The 19,189-nt window shown below is 39.3% G+C and overlaps 1 protein-coding gene across 5 annotated transcripts; it reads right to left on the bottom strand.

The window, feature by feature from the left end:
• Positions 1–46: 46 nt before the first annotated feature.
• Positions 47–18,927, bottom strand: LOC137136303 (transforming acidic coiled-coil-containing protein 1-like). 5 transcript variants are annotated; one of them, XM_067521541.1, is made up of 15 exons: positions 12,867–13,164; positions 12,583–12,778; positions 10,980–11,071; positions 6,878–7,295; positions 5,719–5,754; positions 5,322–5,376; positions 5,121–5,202; positions 4,213–4,265; positions 3,302–3,433; positions 3,102–3,178; positions 2,815–2,858; positions 2,533–2,693; positions 2,128–2,234; positions 1,900–2,020; positions 47–1,779 (listed from the first exon to the last, which is right to left on the bottom strand). In XM_067521541.1, exons 2-15 carry the CDS (start codon positions 12,696–12,698, stop codon positions 1,711–1,713), a joined length of 1,563 nt encoding a protein of 520 aa, XP_067377642.1. In that variant the 5' UTR covers positions 12,699–12,778; positions 12,867–13,164; the 3' UTR covers positions 47–1,710. The 5 variants fall into 5 exon arrangements, with proteins under 5 accessions (XP_067377642.1, XP_067377647.1, XP_067377646.1 ...); XM_067521546.1 differs by lacking the exons at positions 12,583–12,778; positions 12,867–13,164 and adding an exon at positions 18,786–18,927; XM_067521545.1 differs by lacking the exons at positions 12,583–12,778; positions 12,867–13,164 and adding an exon at positions 17,786–18,044.
• Between the last annotated feature and the right edge of the window lie 262 nt (positions 18,928–19,189).

Below are 19,189 nucleotides of genomic sequence, written 5' to 3' on the forward strand. Positions count from 1 at the left end.
TGGTTAAGTTTACCACAAATAAAGAGTAAAAAATACCAAAACTAGCAAGAATTACATACAATAAATTGTATTTGTTTATTCAGGCAAATGTCAACAATTTGACTGTCTTCAATATGCTCGCACAAACATGAGACTGACATTTTTTAATTTACAAATATAAACAATATTTAATCAAAGAGACTAAAGTGACAAAAGAAAATTTCATAAGACAAAGACAAACCTGCTGGGCAACAAAAGGTAATAAGATGTTAGAATGACGGATATAAATTATGGTAAATCAGTGGGTTTTGCCAAAACTGGATTTACTCTGTGTTAAAGATGCCAGTCAGACGGTTTCAATAGTGACTGATGTTGCAGAACTGTGTTGAGAACTGTAAAGTAGCAAGAGTTAAAACATATTCCAGCTTTCAATATTGTCTGAGTTGAATTATAGATGTGAATATGTTTTACAGATTTGTGGGGGTTTTTTTGTTTTTTTTTTAGACAAACTGTATTTTATATTAAGCCTTCAATAAACACAAATGTTGTGGGCATGTTTAGGTCATTTTCTAATGTAAATAAAACATTTTCTGTAGAAAAAAGGCAATTATTTTCACCAATACCCATCACAGTCACAACCTATGTTATTACTGACGCTTTGTGCATTCAATCTGAATTCTGATGAATGCAAAGGTATGAAACTAAACATGTAAAGAATCTAATTTATCTGTTCAATAACTTGTGCAGAGCAGTAAGTCTGTGTGATATCTCACACGTTTAATCACGCATTAGGTAAGCAGCAAAAAAAGCTACAAAAAACTAGTGTTGACAAAATGCAGCACATCCTCATCCTGCAAGTTTTCTTTAACTAAAATATGGTCACTGTGTTACAATTTCAGCTTCTAGTTTAGGATTTGTTACACAGGTGACAGAGCATACAATGGTGAAGGTAATCATAAGAATTGTGTACACTTAACGCATGATGGATTGAACACGACAATGCATTTGACTGTCCATGAGTGTTTATTACTAATACTTATTACTGTAACTAATAAAGACCCTGCAGCTACGTTCACTGCCTAGAACCTGGTCCAGACTCATTATGGTTTCAAACAAACCAGGTCCCCTAAGGAATAATGGATCTTGAAACAATCCTAAATCATTTACTCCAGTCATTCTGAAGCTTGACTTTAACCCATCCCGTATTCTGACCCACACAAGCCCCCTGAGCTTTTCTGTAATTATAATAGAAAAATTCATTTTATGGATTGTTGCTTTAAAATAAATCAAACTTCTCAAAACTACATGAAACACCACTAGCCACAATTAAATGTGATGTCATCCCGCAGGAGGAGTTACTTGGAATTTCACTGTTAAGATGCTGGGAATTAAAGTTGACTCACAAGCAAGTTGGCTTTCATTGGTATGATGGCCAAATGCGCAGGGTTCTAGATGAACTCATGAAGGCTGATAAATGAAGACAAAATAATCGTGTAAAAAATAACAAAACAAAAAAAACAAAAAACTAAGAAATAATCAGCAATAGAGAGAACCTTGAGAATTCTGTTCACAAGTAGTGCAAAAGTAGTATACAGGAGTTATTTCAGACATCTGTACATAAGCAGTCTCTGAGATGTAGGGCTAGCACAGGGAGTAGGAGCTGCTTCCTGGCTGGGGACATGCCCAGGAAATCACTAAGCAGGACTGAAGGGACGATATTGGCTGATTCACTTAGTCTATTTTTCCCATTTTGGCAATTAGCTCGTCACAGATCTTGGTGAGTTCCTCGATTTCTTGATTCTATGACAACACAAAAGGTACATGTAATACATCATAAACTAAAAACAGTGCAATAAGACAGTGAATGTGTCTTAATATTCATGTAGAATTAGCATGCAGAGGGATGAGGCTGCCTCGAACCTTCTGCTGAAGAGCTTGCTCCAGAGACTCATTCTTCATCTGCTCCTTCCTCAAGCTGGCGGTCATTGCCATGTTTTCTGAGCTCGCCTTTGCACGCACCTGGGCGATCTCCTCATTGGCCCTGGGAGAGACATGGAAAGTTGTAAATTTACATGCATTTTAAATTAAAAGCATCTTAAGCCCATAAAGGTATTTGTAATAAATGATTTCCTCCCTGTCTCTACACACTTGTCTAGTTTCTCCTCTGCATGGAGTTTTAGTGTCTGGTATCTCTGTTCCTCTTGCTTCACTCTGGCCAGATACTCCTGTGCACACTTCTTCAGGACCTCTTCATTCTGTCCGAGGAAACAGACCAACCACAGTGTTATTTTATTCAGCCTTAAGGAGAAAGAAAGAAAACATATTTTTGTCTTAACGAGTAAAAATCCAGCTTTGTAAGCTCTTCCTTTTCTAATTCCTTCTGAATCACTACACTTACACACATGAACTCCTGGGAGCTGCCCATTATAACCACGACAATCTGTCTATTTCCTTATAGGCAGCTGCTCTAAACCAGTTATATTGGATCAAGATTTGGGCAAAAAATGCTTTAATGGAGTTTGTCTGACACATACTTGTCCTATGACCCCTTACTTTCTTGAAGCCCTCCAGGGTGCTCTTCATATTTTCATAACGCCGAAACACATCAGACAGAGAGCGCTCCACAGAGTTCAGGTCTGTCATAGCAGCTTCCTTCTCCATTGTCACTGCATGCAAAGCCTTTGTGTGGCTCAGATTTTTGCGGTGCTCATCCTCTGAGAACAGTGAAGATATTAACAAGCATGCAGAAGGAGATTCAGTTAGTGGCAGTACAATCGTTACAGAATCCAGTGAAATGTAAGGTGGTAGTTATATTTTCCTAACATGTCTACTCACCGATCATTTGAGCAATTGTCTTTTCATATTCTGCAACAATCTTTCTGTATCAGGATAAAGCAAACAATGTGTCTTACTTCACCTTATAATGTGGTTAGTTTTACATCACTGCACTATTACCAGAGTTTGAAGTATACATGGATAAAAAAACTAACACAGTAAACAACTCCATCAAGCCACCCAACTGCATTAACTGAAACCTCACATGACCCCCATCAAATTCAATAAAGGAAGGTAACTTCTCTTTGACAGCTTAGTAAACAGCATGCACCAACATGTCTTCTAACCTCATCTCATTGACTTCTTGTCTGCCTTCCTCGTACTTTCTCTTCCAGTCATTGGCCTCCAACTCTTTAGTAATGACCTGAAAGGAGACGCTGTCTTTGAGCAGAGCTGGGCATATTAGTAAAACCATGCTGAACACAAAATCTCAAAAGAAAACACTGAAAACATACAGTATTGATGTGAGTATGCTAAAAGTGTGTACCTCCTCCCTAATAAGAGTGAGAACGGCCTCTTTTTCGGCCTCACTGATGCAGATGGAATCCAGGACCTGACTTCCTGTTTTTTGCATCTCACTTCCTTCCGTCTTGTTCTTCAGTTTGCATGTGTCCACATACTGAGTGCAGAAGAAAATCAGTCATGTCCTCCATCTGTTTTAGACACCTAAAGGTGTAATGGCATTAAGCCTACATGAATTGTCCAAGATGTTATATGCACATTTTATTTGCTAATATTTAGTGTTGTGATTATTTTCTCCTCTCATATTTAAAATAATTTCAAAGAAAATGTGACTGCTGTTTCTTTCACAAGTACAAAATGTCCAGTTTTATTTGTTTTAATACTATAATTCTAATGCTTTCTCTTTCTCTGTATTGCTCTCATTGTCATATTTAGGCTCATACCATCTTGCCTTTCTGTTGTCATTCTCACATGTCAACCCCCCCACATTTTGTCCTTCCCTGGATTATCACAGATTCTAATCTCCTAAATGATAATCTTAATCCATTTGTCACCTCCTGCAGGAGTGCAGTCGCCACATCAGGTAGGCAATCATACTGGAGCTTTAGATATAACACTTATCATATCTGAATATTTCACCAATACCATTGTGGTGACATGTAAAGCTGTGGCACGTCTGGGCCTGACAAAGATTTAGTTGTCTCTGGTGCTGATCAGTTTGACTAAGAAAACAGAGATCAGCCCCCCCAGTGGTTACTGGTGGGACAATTGTTTTAAGTGCTTCTTTAGTGTATGCATAAAATACATTTTAAAAAATGTTCCACAGCATATACAGTGGTGTATAATTGTGATGATGTATAAACAGACTGTGGCCCTGGCACTTTGGATACGTGTAAAGAAAGTTTACTTAGATGGTCAAATGTGATCATTCCTCACCACAGAGCAGCAGTCTGACTCCTTAGATTTGGATTTCACATGGCAGTCTTGGACTGAAAGAAAGCAATTGATTCCTGTTTAGAAGTATGTCATGTAATTTAGTTGTAGGTAATAATGTAATATAGTACATGACAAGCAGGTGGCAGTACTCTAATTTCACTCCTACCGGGAGGGTATCACCTTTCCAACATGAAATAATTAACATATACCAATAATGTAATACATAGTTTATTAGTAATAACGTCGAGGTATGCAGCACTTCATGGAAAAACTACTATCATAAGGGTTTGGGTCTAAAGTGGAAATGGAGAAGAAGAAATAAAACAGAGAAGCTGAAATATTGTATTTTCAGTGACTCAGTGTGTTCATACTCCAGCAATTTAAATCTCAGCTCAGTAACACTGAGGCCTGGTAATTTCAGATAACACAAATGCAGCTCTATTCAAACAAACACAGCAGAGGAAACAATTTGTATGATTACTTTGAACAACTCTACAGTGCTCATGGATTACAAAGTTTGAGTGCAAAACAGAATGATACAGAGAGTTAATGATTAATGCTATGTTTGTCTCTAACAGTAAGGAAAAGATGGCCTTCTCAATCTCTGGTATTCATTTACCATGTTAGATTGTTTGCCCAGAAAGAATCTAAAGCACACTGACCAATCATCCATTTCTCTGATTTCTGCACAGTAGACATCTCCTGTATCAATGTGTACTGCATATATGTCTGCATGTCTGAGTGTGTACTCTCAGACTTGTAAACATTTTTATTTTTTATTTTTTGTCCTTTCGGCTTATCCCGTGAGTTCAGGGTCGACACTGTGGATCATTGTCCGCATGTTGATTCGGCACAGTTTAGACATTATAAGCACAAAATTGCAATCTTCATTGAAAATTTAGACTCACTGCTTTGGTCCTTGTCTGGTTTGAGACCTGTGCTGCTGGCCAACTTCTCCTCGTCTGTGGCATGTCCTCCATGGTGGTCATCCTTCATGAGAACCAAACATAAATATAAAAACACTAATTGGATGTTTTTTGTATCTACAACATACAGTAGCTCAGATGTTGCTAAAAAACCTGAGCATCTGAAATATTATGGATTTTTACCTGTCCATCAACATCTTTTTGCATCACCTGGTTCTGCTTCACTTTACAGGAGTTCCTGAGTATAAATATAAACAACATCAAACAAAATCGTGTTGGTGTGTGTTTGTGTACATGTTGGCAGGTATAACCATGACAACAGAAAGCAGTGGAGACAGAAAGTCTTACAGCCAGACATCATACTTGCTAAATAGAAGAGTAAGAACAGTTGACCCGAGAATCAAAAGAGAATTTCAAGGTTTTTACTAACAAAGGAAGTCGCGGACACATCAGGCTGTGAAGTAAACCGGACGTGTATTTCCATATTACACACTTACACTAAAACACACGTGCAGACACACACACGCACACACACACACACACCCACACACCCACAAACACCTGTAGACACAGTACTTACAACAGAACACAGAGGAAATGGACTTGGTCAGCAGTCCTGATGCCACACAAAGAGAAGGGAAACACAATGACAGAAAGAAAGGAAGAAAAGACATGGGAGATGGGGGGATGGGAAAGTGGTTTAGGTTTAACAGAAGGCGAGTGCAGGGTTATTATAGTTTAGTAAACAGAAAACCAGGACTAGAAAAGACAGGTGAGAGCATTCAGCTAAACTGGAAAATAAAATGTTACTGAAAACAAAGCATTGACACTGACATGTGAAGTTAAAATCCTTCAACTTAACTCATATAGTAAGGGATGTTTGCAACAAAAAATAAAAAAAAATAACAATAATCAAGTGTTTTCTGGGCTTGTCCTTTAGTATTTTCATGTTGGCAATAAATCCATGAACTAAACAAAACTAAACCCATAAACTTTGCCCAAATCCATAAATTTGGGCAAAAAAAATTACTAGCTTAGGAAAACATCTACAACACTTGTTGCTGAGAAGGAAATAACTGCATACAAAGCCTCCAAAAGGTAATATTAGGAATGCAACTGTAAATAACATTAATTTTATAGAGAAATTTATCTTTGTCTCAAAACAGTGATATGCAATATGTAAAATAATGTCAAATTTGATATTAGACATTTGAAACCATGACAGAAAACCAACCACAAGAGGACACTGTTTCATACTTTAACTTCTTTACAATGTTTTGTCTGTCACCAAACGTGAAACAGATTTTAGTATTTTATTCAAAAACTAAAAAACTAAAAACTAATCTAAAGCAGGTAATGCAAGCAAATAAAAAATAAACCCTTTCTGAAAATAAAAATACGACTGAACTCAAATTCAGCCAAACTAATAAAAATAATAAAAGCGATAAAAACTATAATAACGCTGGCGTGAATGGAAGCAAAAGAGACAAAACAGCTGACAGTAATTTGAAAGAACAGGCTGCCAGAGTTTGTTAATATAAGAACACTTTGATAAGAACACTTTGATCAGGTCTGGTCAATGAACACAATGGTGATCATTTAATACTGTTCCCAACAGGCACAGAAGAAAAGTCTGTGAGTCATACTAGCTCAGTAAATGGGGTCACTGACTGGAAAGACGATTATTATGACTGGAGAATAACGGCCCTTTGCATAGATGTCTGTAATGTTTTACTCACGTGACAATGGGGCTGTTGATTTCACAGGTCAGTTTTGAGCTCATGTTGCCATTGAGCAAATCAGGGTCCACACAGAGGTCATGACTAGGAATCAAGTTTAGGTCTGGGCTGGAATCAGATGTCACCGGGGCTTCATCGTCAACTTCAGTAGGATCTGGTTTGTTCAGTGATGAGAAGACAGACAGGCACGGGGGACGGAGAGCTTGAGGCTGGGGCAGAGGTGTGGATGGGGTTAGGCTCTCTTCCTCACTGGCTTCGGTGGTAAGGGTCAAATTCAGGTTCTGATCCAAACCAAAGGTGCTGTTGTTATGTGAGAAACTGGTTAGGTTGTTCAGCGAATCAACCTCATGAGATGATGCTATGCCAACATCCTGGTTGGCGTTCTTGTCCAAAAAGTGGTTTGTAACATCAGAAAGAACTGTGAAACAAGATATAAAGAAACATATATTTATATACTGTAGCATCTTAAAGAACTGAATGTCACAAACTGCTTAACAAAAAAAAAAAAAAAAAGAAAATTACTCCAAAGCAAATCTGAACAGGGGGTTAAAGAGCTGTCATCAGATCCAAACCCACAACCGGAAAAGCTGGAGTGAGCGACCACAAGCCCATGACTAACCTTCAGGACCAAACAGAATACAACACCAATTCAAAACAAGTTGGGACAATGTGTAAAACGTAAATTAACAAAAGAATTAAATGATTTGAAATTCTCATCAACCTGTATTTTATTCACAATAGAACATAAACAACATATCAGAAAAGGGAAAAATGTTACTCAATGTAAAAACAATGAAGACTTTGAAGATCTCACGATATACAGTATATAATATCATCAAAAGATTCAGAGAATCAAGAGGAATCTCTGTGCGCAAGGGACAAGGACAAATGTCAAAACTGGATGCATGTGATCTTTGGGCCCTCAGGCGGCACTGCATTAAAACAGGCCTGATTCTTTACTGGACATCACTGCATGAGCTCAGGAACACTTCCAGAAATCTCTGTGAACACAGTTCACCGTGCAATTCACAAAAGTATGTTAAAGCTGTATTATGTAAACAAGAAGCCATATGTGAACACGATCTAGAAACACTACCGTGTTTTCTGACCAAAGTTAGTTTAAAATGGTCTGAGGCAAAATGGAAAACTGTTCTGTGGTCACATCAATCAAAATTAGAAATTCTTTTAATAAACCATGGATACCCTTTTACCAACAGAAAACATTTGGAGAATGGGTTGTAGAATCCAAGACAACACACCACAATACATAGTTTCAGATTAAGATGCATACAGCAGTTACCAATTGCAACCGATAAGAGATTATCAGAAAAGGTAGTAAAAGAACCACTCCAGAGCTGATCCATGGAAAAGTGAATTTTAGTCCCTCCAATAGAATCTATGTTCTTATACAATAAAAACATAACATCCCCATCCTGTGGCTAACTAGTGATTTTATCTGTTCAGGGATTTAACAGCCTCTCCTGTTAGAACACTTAAAAAAAGTTACTGGCTTCCTCTGTTCACATCCTGTGTCCTAACACATCTTGTCAACATCTAGCAAACGACCACAGCAGCAGGATGGTCTCTGTTGAGTCACACTGCTGCTGCAACACAGGATGCTCTGTAACTGGAAAAGAATCACACACACACACACACACACACACACACACACACACACACACACGCACACACACACACACACACACACACACAGAAAATCTCACACAAAAATAAACACCTACCTCTCCTGTATATCTTCTCATTATGCACAAAACATCAATAAAATCACTGGGATTTTACTTTGGGTGGGTAATAATTTCTCACAGTTTTTCATGGCCTAGCAACAAAAACATCAGCCTTTATTACACTTTTACAATGCAATGAAAAAGAGGAAAAGGAGACTGAGAGGGCAGAGAGTTAGTGAAAGAGAAATGGATATGGGCAGGCACACTGCTGTCTACTGTTTCATCCTTTTTCAAGGGTAGATCCAGTTGGGCTGTGGTACGTGGTTCTTCTCATGAACAAGTAGCAATTCCCCCCTGAGTCATCTGAGCATAATTACAGGGAACTAGACTTTCAGTTTCTTCACATAGTTGATCTTTTATTTATAAACTCACCCAGATTTTGAGCAAGAATTGAGCAAGTCATCATTTTAGCATGAAAAGGAGACTGTTATTGTCTGCAAACTAACTTCATTCAACACAATAATCCAGTATGTTATTATCTGGAATAGTGTTCCATATGCTGTGGTCAAAATGTGTCTAATGTGAAGTAGCTGAGACATCCAAACAAGATTAACATACAGAACATGTCAAAAGCATCTCTGACTCTCTGAAAGTCTGGATGGATAAACTGAGTTTGCAAACATTATGCTGTTTCAACACAGAAGATGCACCAGTCGCCTTTTTAGCAGCTTCAAACAGGCAGGATTCAAATAATGCCCATTTGACGTGTGTGTCTAAAAGGCGAGAACACACTTACATTTCAAATAACATCAAACACAGATGAAAGAGCACTGATCGAACATCTGTAGCATGCTAACACTGTGGTCAACACAGTAAACAACATAATGTTCCAGATATAGAGTTACACAAAGTAACAAAACACCCCAAAGGATTATCACTCATGCAATAAAATTTGTTTAAAAAAAAAAAAAAAAAAAAGTAACCCTACAACTCTATATATCTCAAAAACTAGGCAAACAAATAAAACCATCTGTATGATCACATATGGTTCAAGGTAAACGAAGAAATGGTTTTAACATGAATGAACCAACCAATAAATCTGTATTCTTCACAAACTTTCTTGCAATGGTAGTATAAAACAAATAAACTAAGACTTCCAAAATGTAATGATGTCCATGGGAGAAAAGGTACACATTTTCATTTCTAACCACATCGACTGGTGACATTTTTTTTTATTTGTATCATTTTTAGGGCTGTACCTAACGATTTTTTTTTTTGAATAATCTAGCAATTCTTTTTTTTTCCGATAAATCTATAGATTTTTTCCCCAGCACAGCAACAGTTTCTCAGAAAGTAACAAGAGTTCATACTCAGCAAGATGATAAATCTTAAATTTTATGATGTTTGCAGGGGCACAGCGTTATTAACTCCTCAAGTGCTTTACACCATTCTCTCCATACGAATCCAAAGGATAAAGTGGTACCAAGCTTTTAGTATAAAACCCATGTTATCTAAGAGAGAAAGCCTGAAAACCATCATTCTTCACTGTTCAGTTATTGCTAAAAATGCTTACTCTTTGTTGTTTTGGCTGCATATGAAACGTAAACACTGCACAACCACCATTTTAAAACTGGCCAGCATTCTGGATCAAAACAAACCCACATCTAAGCATCTACGACAAGTATTGGGCCTTCAGTGAGCCTGCACACCAATCAAATCCCCTGACAGTAACACACAACTTAAATTGGTAGTTGAACACATCTAGACTGTTAAAGCCAGCTAATGGTCTGTTCCCTATGATGTTGTAGCCAATGAAATAACAGTGTCAGGGATGTGTAAATGGGACCTGTGCCTCTTTCGTTGCGTATATGGGGCAGCTCACCGGGCGTACACAGTACGCACAGCATTCTAGATTCCAGATACAACCATCTTACTTCCCATTTACGAACCATTGAGGCATGTTACATTAGTTGACATATTTATGTAATAAATTACTTTGATGTGTTACCCCACAGCCTAATCTGTTTGCCCCACTGTCAGTGCTGCTCTGAATCTGGGCCTTTTTGTAAGATAAACCTTGTCCTATAGCACTAAAGCATCAGGCCGTGTTTTCTTTAAATATGTTTAATATTACCTACAGTACACTTCCTGAGCTTGGCAACCCCCCAAAAATTAGGCTTTTCCTAAACCTTCCAGGAGGATAGAAAACAACTACACTGGTATACAGGTGAAACAAAGAATACTTTTGATCAGTACATCCCTCAGTGATACAGACTCTGCTGTGGTCAGAGGTAAAACAGGCTCAAAACTTTCAGGCTAATTTTTAGCCATGCGTTGGTTATTCTTTAATGACAGAACACAAGCAGCCAATGTCAATATCCTAGCATCTCTAGTAAAATGCAGTTGAGCTATCCCACCTGTGTGGCTGGAGTTGCCCAGTTGGCTCAGTAGCTTCACAACACCTGGAGACTCTGCCTCTGGAGTCTCAAAAGTCCCCTCGGAGTCTGAACTGTGGAGAGAAACAGTGAAGAACAAAACATTATTTACAAAAAAAAAAAGAGAGAGGCAAAGACACAAAGAGGTTTCTGGTCATTTGGCACATTATATGGAACTGTATATGAAATCTCCAATTTGAAATTGAGAAGTGACAACTGCTGATTTAGAACATCTGATAAAGACAAATCCTTCTGCTTGTTTAAGAGAAACATGTTTCTCAAACAGCAGTCTACAATCTTTGGGTACAGGAAGGCATTGACAAAGTCATTCTAAATAACCACATTTAATTGCTACAAACAGAAAACAAATAAAGTGCATGGGTTGCAGTGTCATTTCCTTCTAATAAATAAGGTCCTACTTTCCAATTTCAATCTTCTGTCTTCTTATAGTCTCATGAAAACAATAGATTTCAAAGTTTAAAGTAGCTGGAAGAAGGGAGAGGAAGTGAAGCCAAACAAGGTCACCTGCATCCTTTGCCTTTCAATAAAGACACTCTGTGTTCCACAACATTAATTCACACACACACACACAAACACCAGTGTCAGCTGTCTTGACACCCTGCCCAAATTTATTTCCAAATCCTGGAGAAACAAAAAGTAAGGGGGAGACAGAGAGAGTTAGACGTTGTGTGTGTGTGTGTGTGTGTGTGTGTGTGTGTGTGTGTGTGTGTGTGTGTGTACCCGTTCCCAGCCACTTGAACACACATCAAAAAGGTCTGCACTCCAAGGAATAGTACAAGAAACAAAAGTGCCAATAACCAACTACACTGCATCTTAAGTTGCCACAAATACAATCACACAGTCTGTAGCCCTATACAACACCACAATCCAAAGCTAATCCCCATATACATAGTTACTCCTGACTCTGTAGACCAGCACACACACACACACACACAATCATGTCCTGGTGATGGCCTGCGATCTTTGGTGGTTACTTAGAGACTAGAAATAGACAGGAAAAAACCAAGGCTTTGGAAACTGTGGCTTTCTTTCCCTTCCCCAAACAACTTTTCCCCAACTGCCAAACAACCTTTACACACACACAAAGCCAAGCTTACACAGATCCTGGGGCTATGGTGTCACAGAAACATGGGAAGCATGGTTCACACAAACCAGGAACTCACAAGACAGTAGTCTGAGCGTCTGTATTTTGACTAATTTATGACAAAAATCAGAAATTCTGTTTTTAGCCAGTGACAGCAGCCTGACTCACCCACAAGAATACAGTGCAGAAAGAAAATTAGAGCTTCAATCAGTTTGACTGTGTACATTTTGCTATGTGTGTACACCCACACTCACACACACAGCACCTGTCAGCATGACTCAGGGGAATCAGCAGTCAAACCCACATGCACAATAACCCTTTACATGTCCAAATAGAAAGACAAATCTACAGTTTCTGGTGTTAATTCTTGTGCGTATGCACCTGTAAACTAGCTGTCTGGCTTTAATGTCTCCCACTCTCTCTTTCACACACACACACACACAGACACACACAGAAACCTCTTTGGCCAAGCTCGCTTACTTGTCCTCTCTTTCATCTTTCGCTCTGGGATGTGCTTTCTGCCCATCTTCCCCCATACCCCCTGTCACTGCTGACCACGTCCATTTGGCCCACTGGACTGGAGACAACCAGGACATCCTGCAGCACGTCAAGTCTTAAACCCGCTGCCACCTCCAATGTTTACACTTTTTCCTCCTCTGGATCGGTTCAGATCAATCTGTCAATCAAATTAGGAATTCAGTAATCTCCCATAAGCCCTTTTATATCCAAAAAGTCAGCTGCTAAAAAAAAAGCTGTTGATCTGCCTGCTTGGTTCTCTTCCTCCCTTCTTGCTTTCTATATGGCCGTCTCACTTCCTCCTCTGACTTAGCCGCTCAGCTTTCCCATCCTGCTCGTCTACGTTCGTGAGAGAGAGAAACGTGTCTCATGCTGCTTCTTTTTCTGTTGTCGCTTTGCTCTCCCCAGCACTGACTCACACAGTGCAGATTACTGGAGCATCAATAGTCACTCCTCTCTACTCCCCTCCCTGTCTCCTCTGTGCTCTCTGTCTGGGTGGTGATCAGCTGGCTAACAGATATCGGCTCACCCTGCCTTTGCATGTTTGGCAACTTGCTCGCTTGCTCTCAGTAGTTTCCCTCTCCCCTCCACAAAGAGAGGGGGGTGAGAGGAGAGGCACGGCTTCCTGTTTTAAGAGGAGTCTGGTTCTTTGGGACAGACAGACCACCAGATAGTTGCGTCTCCAAGAAAGAGAAGATGAAGAGAAAGGAAGTGACTATTCTGTATTTTATTTAATATTTAGAAGATGAGTTTGGTTCTGAACTAAAGTTTGGTGCAATATCCTACAATTCTGAAATGATGCAGGTTGTTTTTGTGTCTAAATCCATCTGTTACTGTGTCCACATACACAGTAGTGTAGTATTGCATCCTTCATACTTTGTCTCTTTTTTAATCGACCTAGGCTTTTTGCAAATTTGTGTTTAAGTTTAAAAGTTCATCTTCAAGTAATTTCAGTTGCTTACCCTATGTTTTAATGGCAACTCCTGGCAGAGACACTGGATTTGAGAGCCCTTTCTGTATACTTATTCTACCTTGATGAATAATAAGATACAGTATGAGAGCAATCGGTACTAACTTTGTATCCTGTATGTACAATGTATGTATAATTATCAAATCAAATTCAAACAATTCAAAAGTGAAATTAACCGTTAGTGCCTTAATGGGTGCTTAGACCTACAGAGGCATAAAATGTTCACTGGAAACATCCAGGGCAGAGAACAAATTAATCAATATAGCAAACCTAGATTCAACAGTACTGATGTAAATATCGATCAGACCTACAGAAATGCCATGGATTAAAGCTCTCATTACTGCTCACACCCACATACACACTCACACATGTGCCTCTGAGGCTATTCAGGCATGGGTTACATAACTCTAAGGCCAAGCTTTCACATTTCTACATCTCCCACACATGCAAAAGGGGTCGGCCAGATTAATTCTTTGAAATGACATGGACCATCTCTAATCTAACAAGAGGAGGATTGTTCAGCCACTGTGAACAGGTATAGAAAAAGGAAGAAGCAGAGATGCTTTGCGTTTTACCTTCTGCTTTTCGGTGTTCACACATGAAAGGAGAGTCTGCAGCTTTAAATTTGATCACACTGAGCTGGTTCACAGAGACACGCAGGCAGATAGATGAGACAACATGCACAAACATACTCGCAAATAATGTCACACACTGCTGAACACAGAAAACGAGGCTCTGTTCAATCTGTGACAACTAGGCAGAAAAATTGAGCAAATTAGAAGGATGACAGATGAAAACAGGAGTAAAGACAAAGTGATGATTAAGATGAAAATATTAAAGTGAAAAAATAGCCTTTGGGCAGGATTCAAAACATAAATGTCTGTTTTTCTTTAACATTCCTGACATTGTCTACTTTCTTATTTTTTTGTTTTCTTATCTATCAGGGAAATTAATAAGTATCTTTCTTGCAGGGGACAAGAAGTTACCAAACCCCCTCATACAGCACATTAAGATGCACTAATGAACACTGTGAGCCACACAAACACGTCTTTCCACAGTAGGAACATCACCGACTGTCTGGCTGGCAGAGTTGTGAACCAGTGACAGAGAAGTACAGTAGAAGGAAAAAAGAAAAAAGGGAGAAGAATCAGCTCTTATGTAATACCCTGAAACCACAAATAGCACATACTGTGCGTACACCCATATGTAACCTAGAGAAGCCATCTTTGCAGAGAAATGCACACCACACAGTGTATGTTCGCTGTCAGTTAATCTACAAAAATGCACATTCCTATTCAAAAAATACATTTTGACTGATGGCAGCATGTGTGCTTATGAGCTAAGAATAAATCCGCAATGACAAACATGTTGGTGAGCCACAACAGAGGTAATTTGATACTGCGTGGTGTGTGTGCATTTAGTTGGAATCAGAGAAGCATCTCAACTATCAGATTGTTTATCGCTACACTCAGTCACCTGCATGACAAAAGTTTTGACATTTCATATACTGTAGTATCTAAAAAATAGTGGACATATTTTTGGACATGCTAATACCATGCCGCTGTGAATATCAATATTGGTCTGTCAGTGGGCCTGTATACCCTATTTCCAGACTGAGCTGTAATGACAAGTGGGTGGTGGTGCCATACAATTTAGAGGTTGTAAAATTCTGTAACACTCTGAATTTAACATACTCTTTGAAATTTTTACTCAAAACTGTAGTCATAACTGTCTAAGTCACTAAAACTAGATACCATTAGCGGTGTTTGTTTTCAACAGAGTGCAGTACCACAGATACTCGTAACATAAAAAAAAGTTAAGGACAATGACTTAAAGTAACTGAGAGAGAACTGGGTTGTGTTTGTTGTTTTTGCTGACATATAGCTCCATCTAGTGGGCATAAGTGGACTCTAATTCCCTCTTAAATATTGAATGAAAGTCCAAAAATTAAAAATAAAAAAACTAGAGGACGTTGAGGAGAACAAGACAGGAAGTATAGATGTGGGTGAAAGAGAGAGAGAATCTATGTCAAGGCTGGGGGATTAAAGGGGATTGCTGATTCTTAGTCTGCCATGCATCGTGGCTCAATTGAGGCCAGAAAATGAAATGAAATGAAATAAAATATAGAGAGGGAGATAGTTAGACGGAATGGAGCTGAGGCATCCATCGCCCTACAGTACACCAGAACAACTTAACTGACAGTGACACGAATAAACCAGACAAGAAAAAATGAGGCAACAGGAGATAAAGTGAGGAGGGGTTCACTCAAGAGGAGTCGTGTACAGAAACTGAGTGAGCTATTGTTCAGGTACACAGGAGCAGACACTTCCCACACAATGGTGCATGTACACTGTACACACATGCATGCACAGAGCAGAGGAATGACCAACCCCCAACTGTTCTACTTTATGGTTTATCCAATTGTTTTCTTTGCCATTTAAATCCGGTTCTATAAGATTTATTTTATAATCAAACATCATATAGCTATAATATTTTCAATGCACAGATACATGCCGACCTAATCTATATACTTTATTTGAACACTGTGCAAGACAATTCCGGCTTTTGATTAAGGAGTTTTACTTTCATGGTGACAATCCTGATCCGTCTATGATTATAGATAATTTAAATGAACATCCTAAAATTATATGGCCCTCTTCCTGTATTCACAATGTTACGCATTAGACAAGAGGTAAACATTTTTAAGAGCCAGCTGGCCTGTATTCATCCTACTGTAGTGAGCAATAAGCTCCAAATGCAGGCCAGCCTCTCCTAAAACGAGGGACTGTTTGAATGTTCAGGGGTTTGGGAGAATAGGACGTCCACTGTACCTCCAAGACTGCTCCAGTTAAGACATAAAACGGATGATTAAGCCAACTAAAATTAGATCAGAAGCTGAAAGCTGCGATCTCACGGCACTGCTTGGCTTCCAAGTTCTCCCACAACGATGACCTCAACCCCTGCCTGCCCTAACACAAACACAGATGTATGCTGAAAACTACAAAACGAAGCTATGGCCAATGTTTTTCAAGGTCTCAACAAACAAAGAGCATTGCTTGAACACAGACTTGTGTCAGTGTTGGTCGCCCTGAGTTCTCAGATGCCTTTTCAAGTCTAACTTTAACTCTAGCTTTCTGTCACTCATGTTCACTCCCATTCATCTGCAAAACATCTTCTTTGCAACATCATATTCCCAACGGCTGTTCTCCGTGGCTTCAATCACTGAGTTAATATTTAAGTAATGGCCAGCTAAATGTGGATTATGTGTGTTAAGAGAAAGTGATCTGCTACAAGGGGTTTACAGAAGCTTTTAAACGTGGAGATAAAGGGCATTACTGGGAGGAAGTTGAAAGGGCTCTGTTACAAAGGATTAGATGGAAATAAAAGCAGCAGTTAAGTGCTTCAGCGTTCAGCAGAATGCATCAGCAACATCTTCACTCCCTCTCCCTACATTCTGTTGAGAAGAAAGGTCCACACAGCTGCAGCTCATATATGACACGGTACTTTAAGGATGTCAAACACACTGCATGAACAAAAGATGGATCTTTAGTACTTTCTCAGACAGAAATAAACTTTAGCTGGTATGATTAAAATACTGTTTTAGAATTAGGGTCACAGCTGCATAATTAATAGCCAGCAGCAGCTGCTGCATTCTCTCCTTCACCGTTTTAATGACAGAAGCAGATGCTAAAATCTCCCAATAAAAGGATAGCTTGGACACATCCTTAAATTCAGGAGCATGACCTTTTCAGCTTAAACGATTGCATTAGCTTGTCTGCTAACGTTATCATCTGTACCACTCCTTTCTCTTCCTTTCTCTGCCTCTTCCAGCTCTCGTCAGATTTGAATACCTAAATAGTATTCAAACTAGCACAGCAGCAGTGGCTGTGTGCAGTGCCATCTAATGTGCTGGATAGTTTTTAGTACAGCAGGGAAAGTCCTGCAGGTAAAGGTCCCTGCACTACCCTTTAATTCTTTATCTCCCACTCCTCTATCCCTCAGTGACAGTGCTTCTCTGCATTCACACAAACAAAACAACACAATCTCCAATGCCAAAGGAACCACAAAGATCCACTGCACTTGCTCAGCCAGTCTAAAGCATATCATATCTAAAGCATATCTGTCTTTGCAAAGTACAGTTCTCATCAAACTCACACACAAACATTTAATACAAAACAATGGAGAATCTTGTCTTACATGCTGCTCTTCTTCCGAGGAGAGTTGACAGAGCCCTTCCTGTGTTGGCTGAGGGAGGCCCCCATGACAACAGCGGAGTCTGTGTTTGATTAAGGTTTATCCCCAGATGCTCTGTATGTCCTTCTCCTCTATTTAGGTTCACCTCTGTCTCTCATCCAAACAGCCTGGCTCAGAGTCAAAATCCCGTGAAGCGCAGCTTCTCATGACTGACTCATTAACCAACCAGCCTCTCCTGTCCTCTTCTTTTCTCTTTGGCTGTACAATGTAAATGCTCAGGTCACACATGAATAGTTGCGCTGATAGTCCCGCCTCCTTGCTCTATCACTCACCCTCCATCATCTCTCTCTCTCTCTGTCTTTCAAACACACAGCGCCAGAGACAGATTACATTCACTTGTTAGGCTGTGCACAGCTTTAGGAAGGAAAAGAAACAGAAGTGGAGAGTTTGTGTGCGTACAAGGAGGTTAGTTTAAAAGACCAGGGATTTGGAGGGAGTGGATAAAGAGTGCATGTGCATCAGGCTGGCATGGGGGTATCTGGCAGGGGTGAGGGCATTGTTCAAAAGATAAAGAGACTCTTCTGTTGTTAGTCAGCTAAATACCAAAGAATTAGGGGGACGGGGACATGATAGAGGGAGAGTTGGTGGCATAAAACATGGCCCCACTTGTGCCACAATCCCACTACCAGCTGTGACCCCAAACCTACCCCTGCAGCCTCACACAGTTTTAGCATGACAATGCATGCACGTGCACACACACACTGTATGAGCTCTCAGTTTGTTTACATGGATTCATTTTATAAGATCACAGTTACAAAACTGCTTCCAAATTAGCTCAAATAATGCAATCACTGTCATAAATGAGGCTTTGTGAAGTCTGATGAAACAGAAACAATATTATAAACATGTGAAAAACTGGTTACACATTATGGGGGAAGCCCCAGAATTGTTTGGCTTATCTATCCTATAATGAGTCTTAGAATGATTAAAAAGATAATCATACCTCCTGATGTAAACATTTCCCATCCTCTTTTAGTAAAGCATGAAGTCGCTAAAAACCCTCACAGGGTCAACAGTGGTGCCTAAGGAAGGGCCGCCGCCTTGTGGATAACTGAGGCTTTAACGCATAACTTCCTCCTACGTAGGTCAATCACATGACGCTTACTTTAGGGCTTCTAAATAATGAATGGCTTTGTCACATTTCATACACAAAGGGAATAGCCGCTTCGTTAGAAGCATTTAACTGAGAAAAGGTTTCTACTTAATAACGCATAGCATATCTAATGTTAAAAAAAAATTGATTTTCTCCAGTCAGTGTAGCTGGGTGCCTCTTAGCTTTTAACTAGCCGTAAATTGAAGTAAGTAAAAATATATGAAAATTACAAAATACTAACTAGCTTCGGCAAA

The sequence above is a fragment of the Channa argus genome, chromosome 11, assembly GCF_033026475.1.
Source record: "Channa argus isolate prfri chromosome 11, Channa argus male v1.0, whole genome shotgun sequence".
Classification (NCBI taxonomy): domain Eukaryota; kingdom Metazoa; phylum Chordata; class Actinopteri; order Anabantiformes; family Channidae; genus Channa; species Channa argus.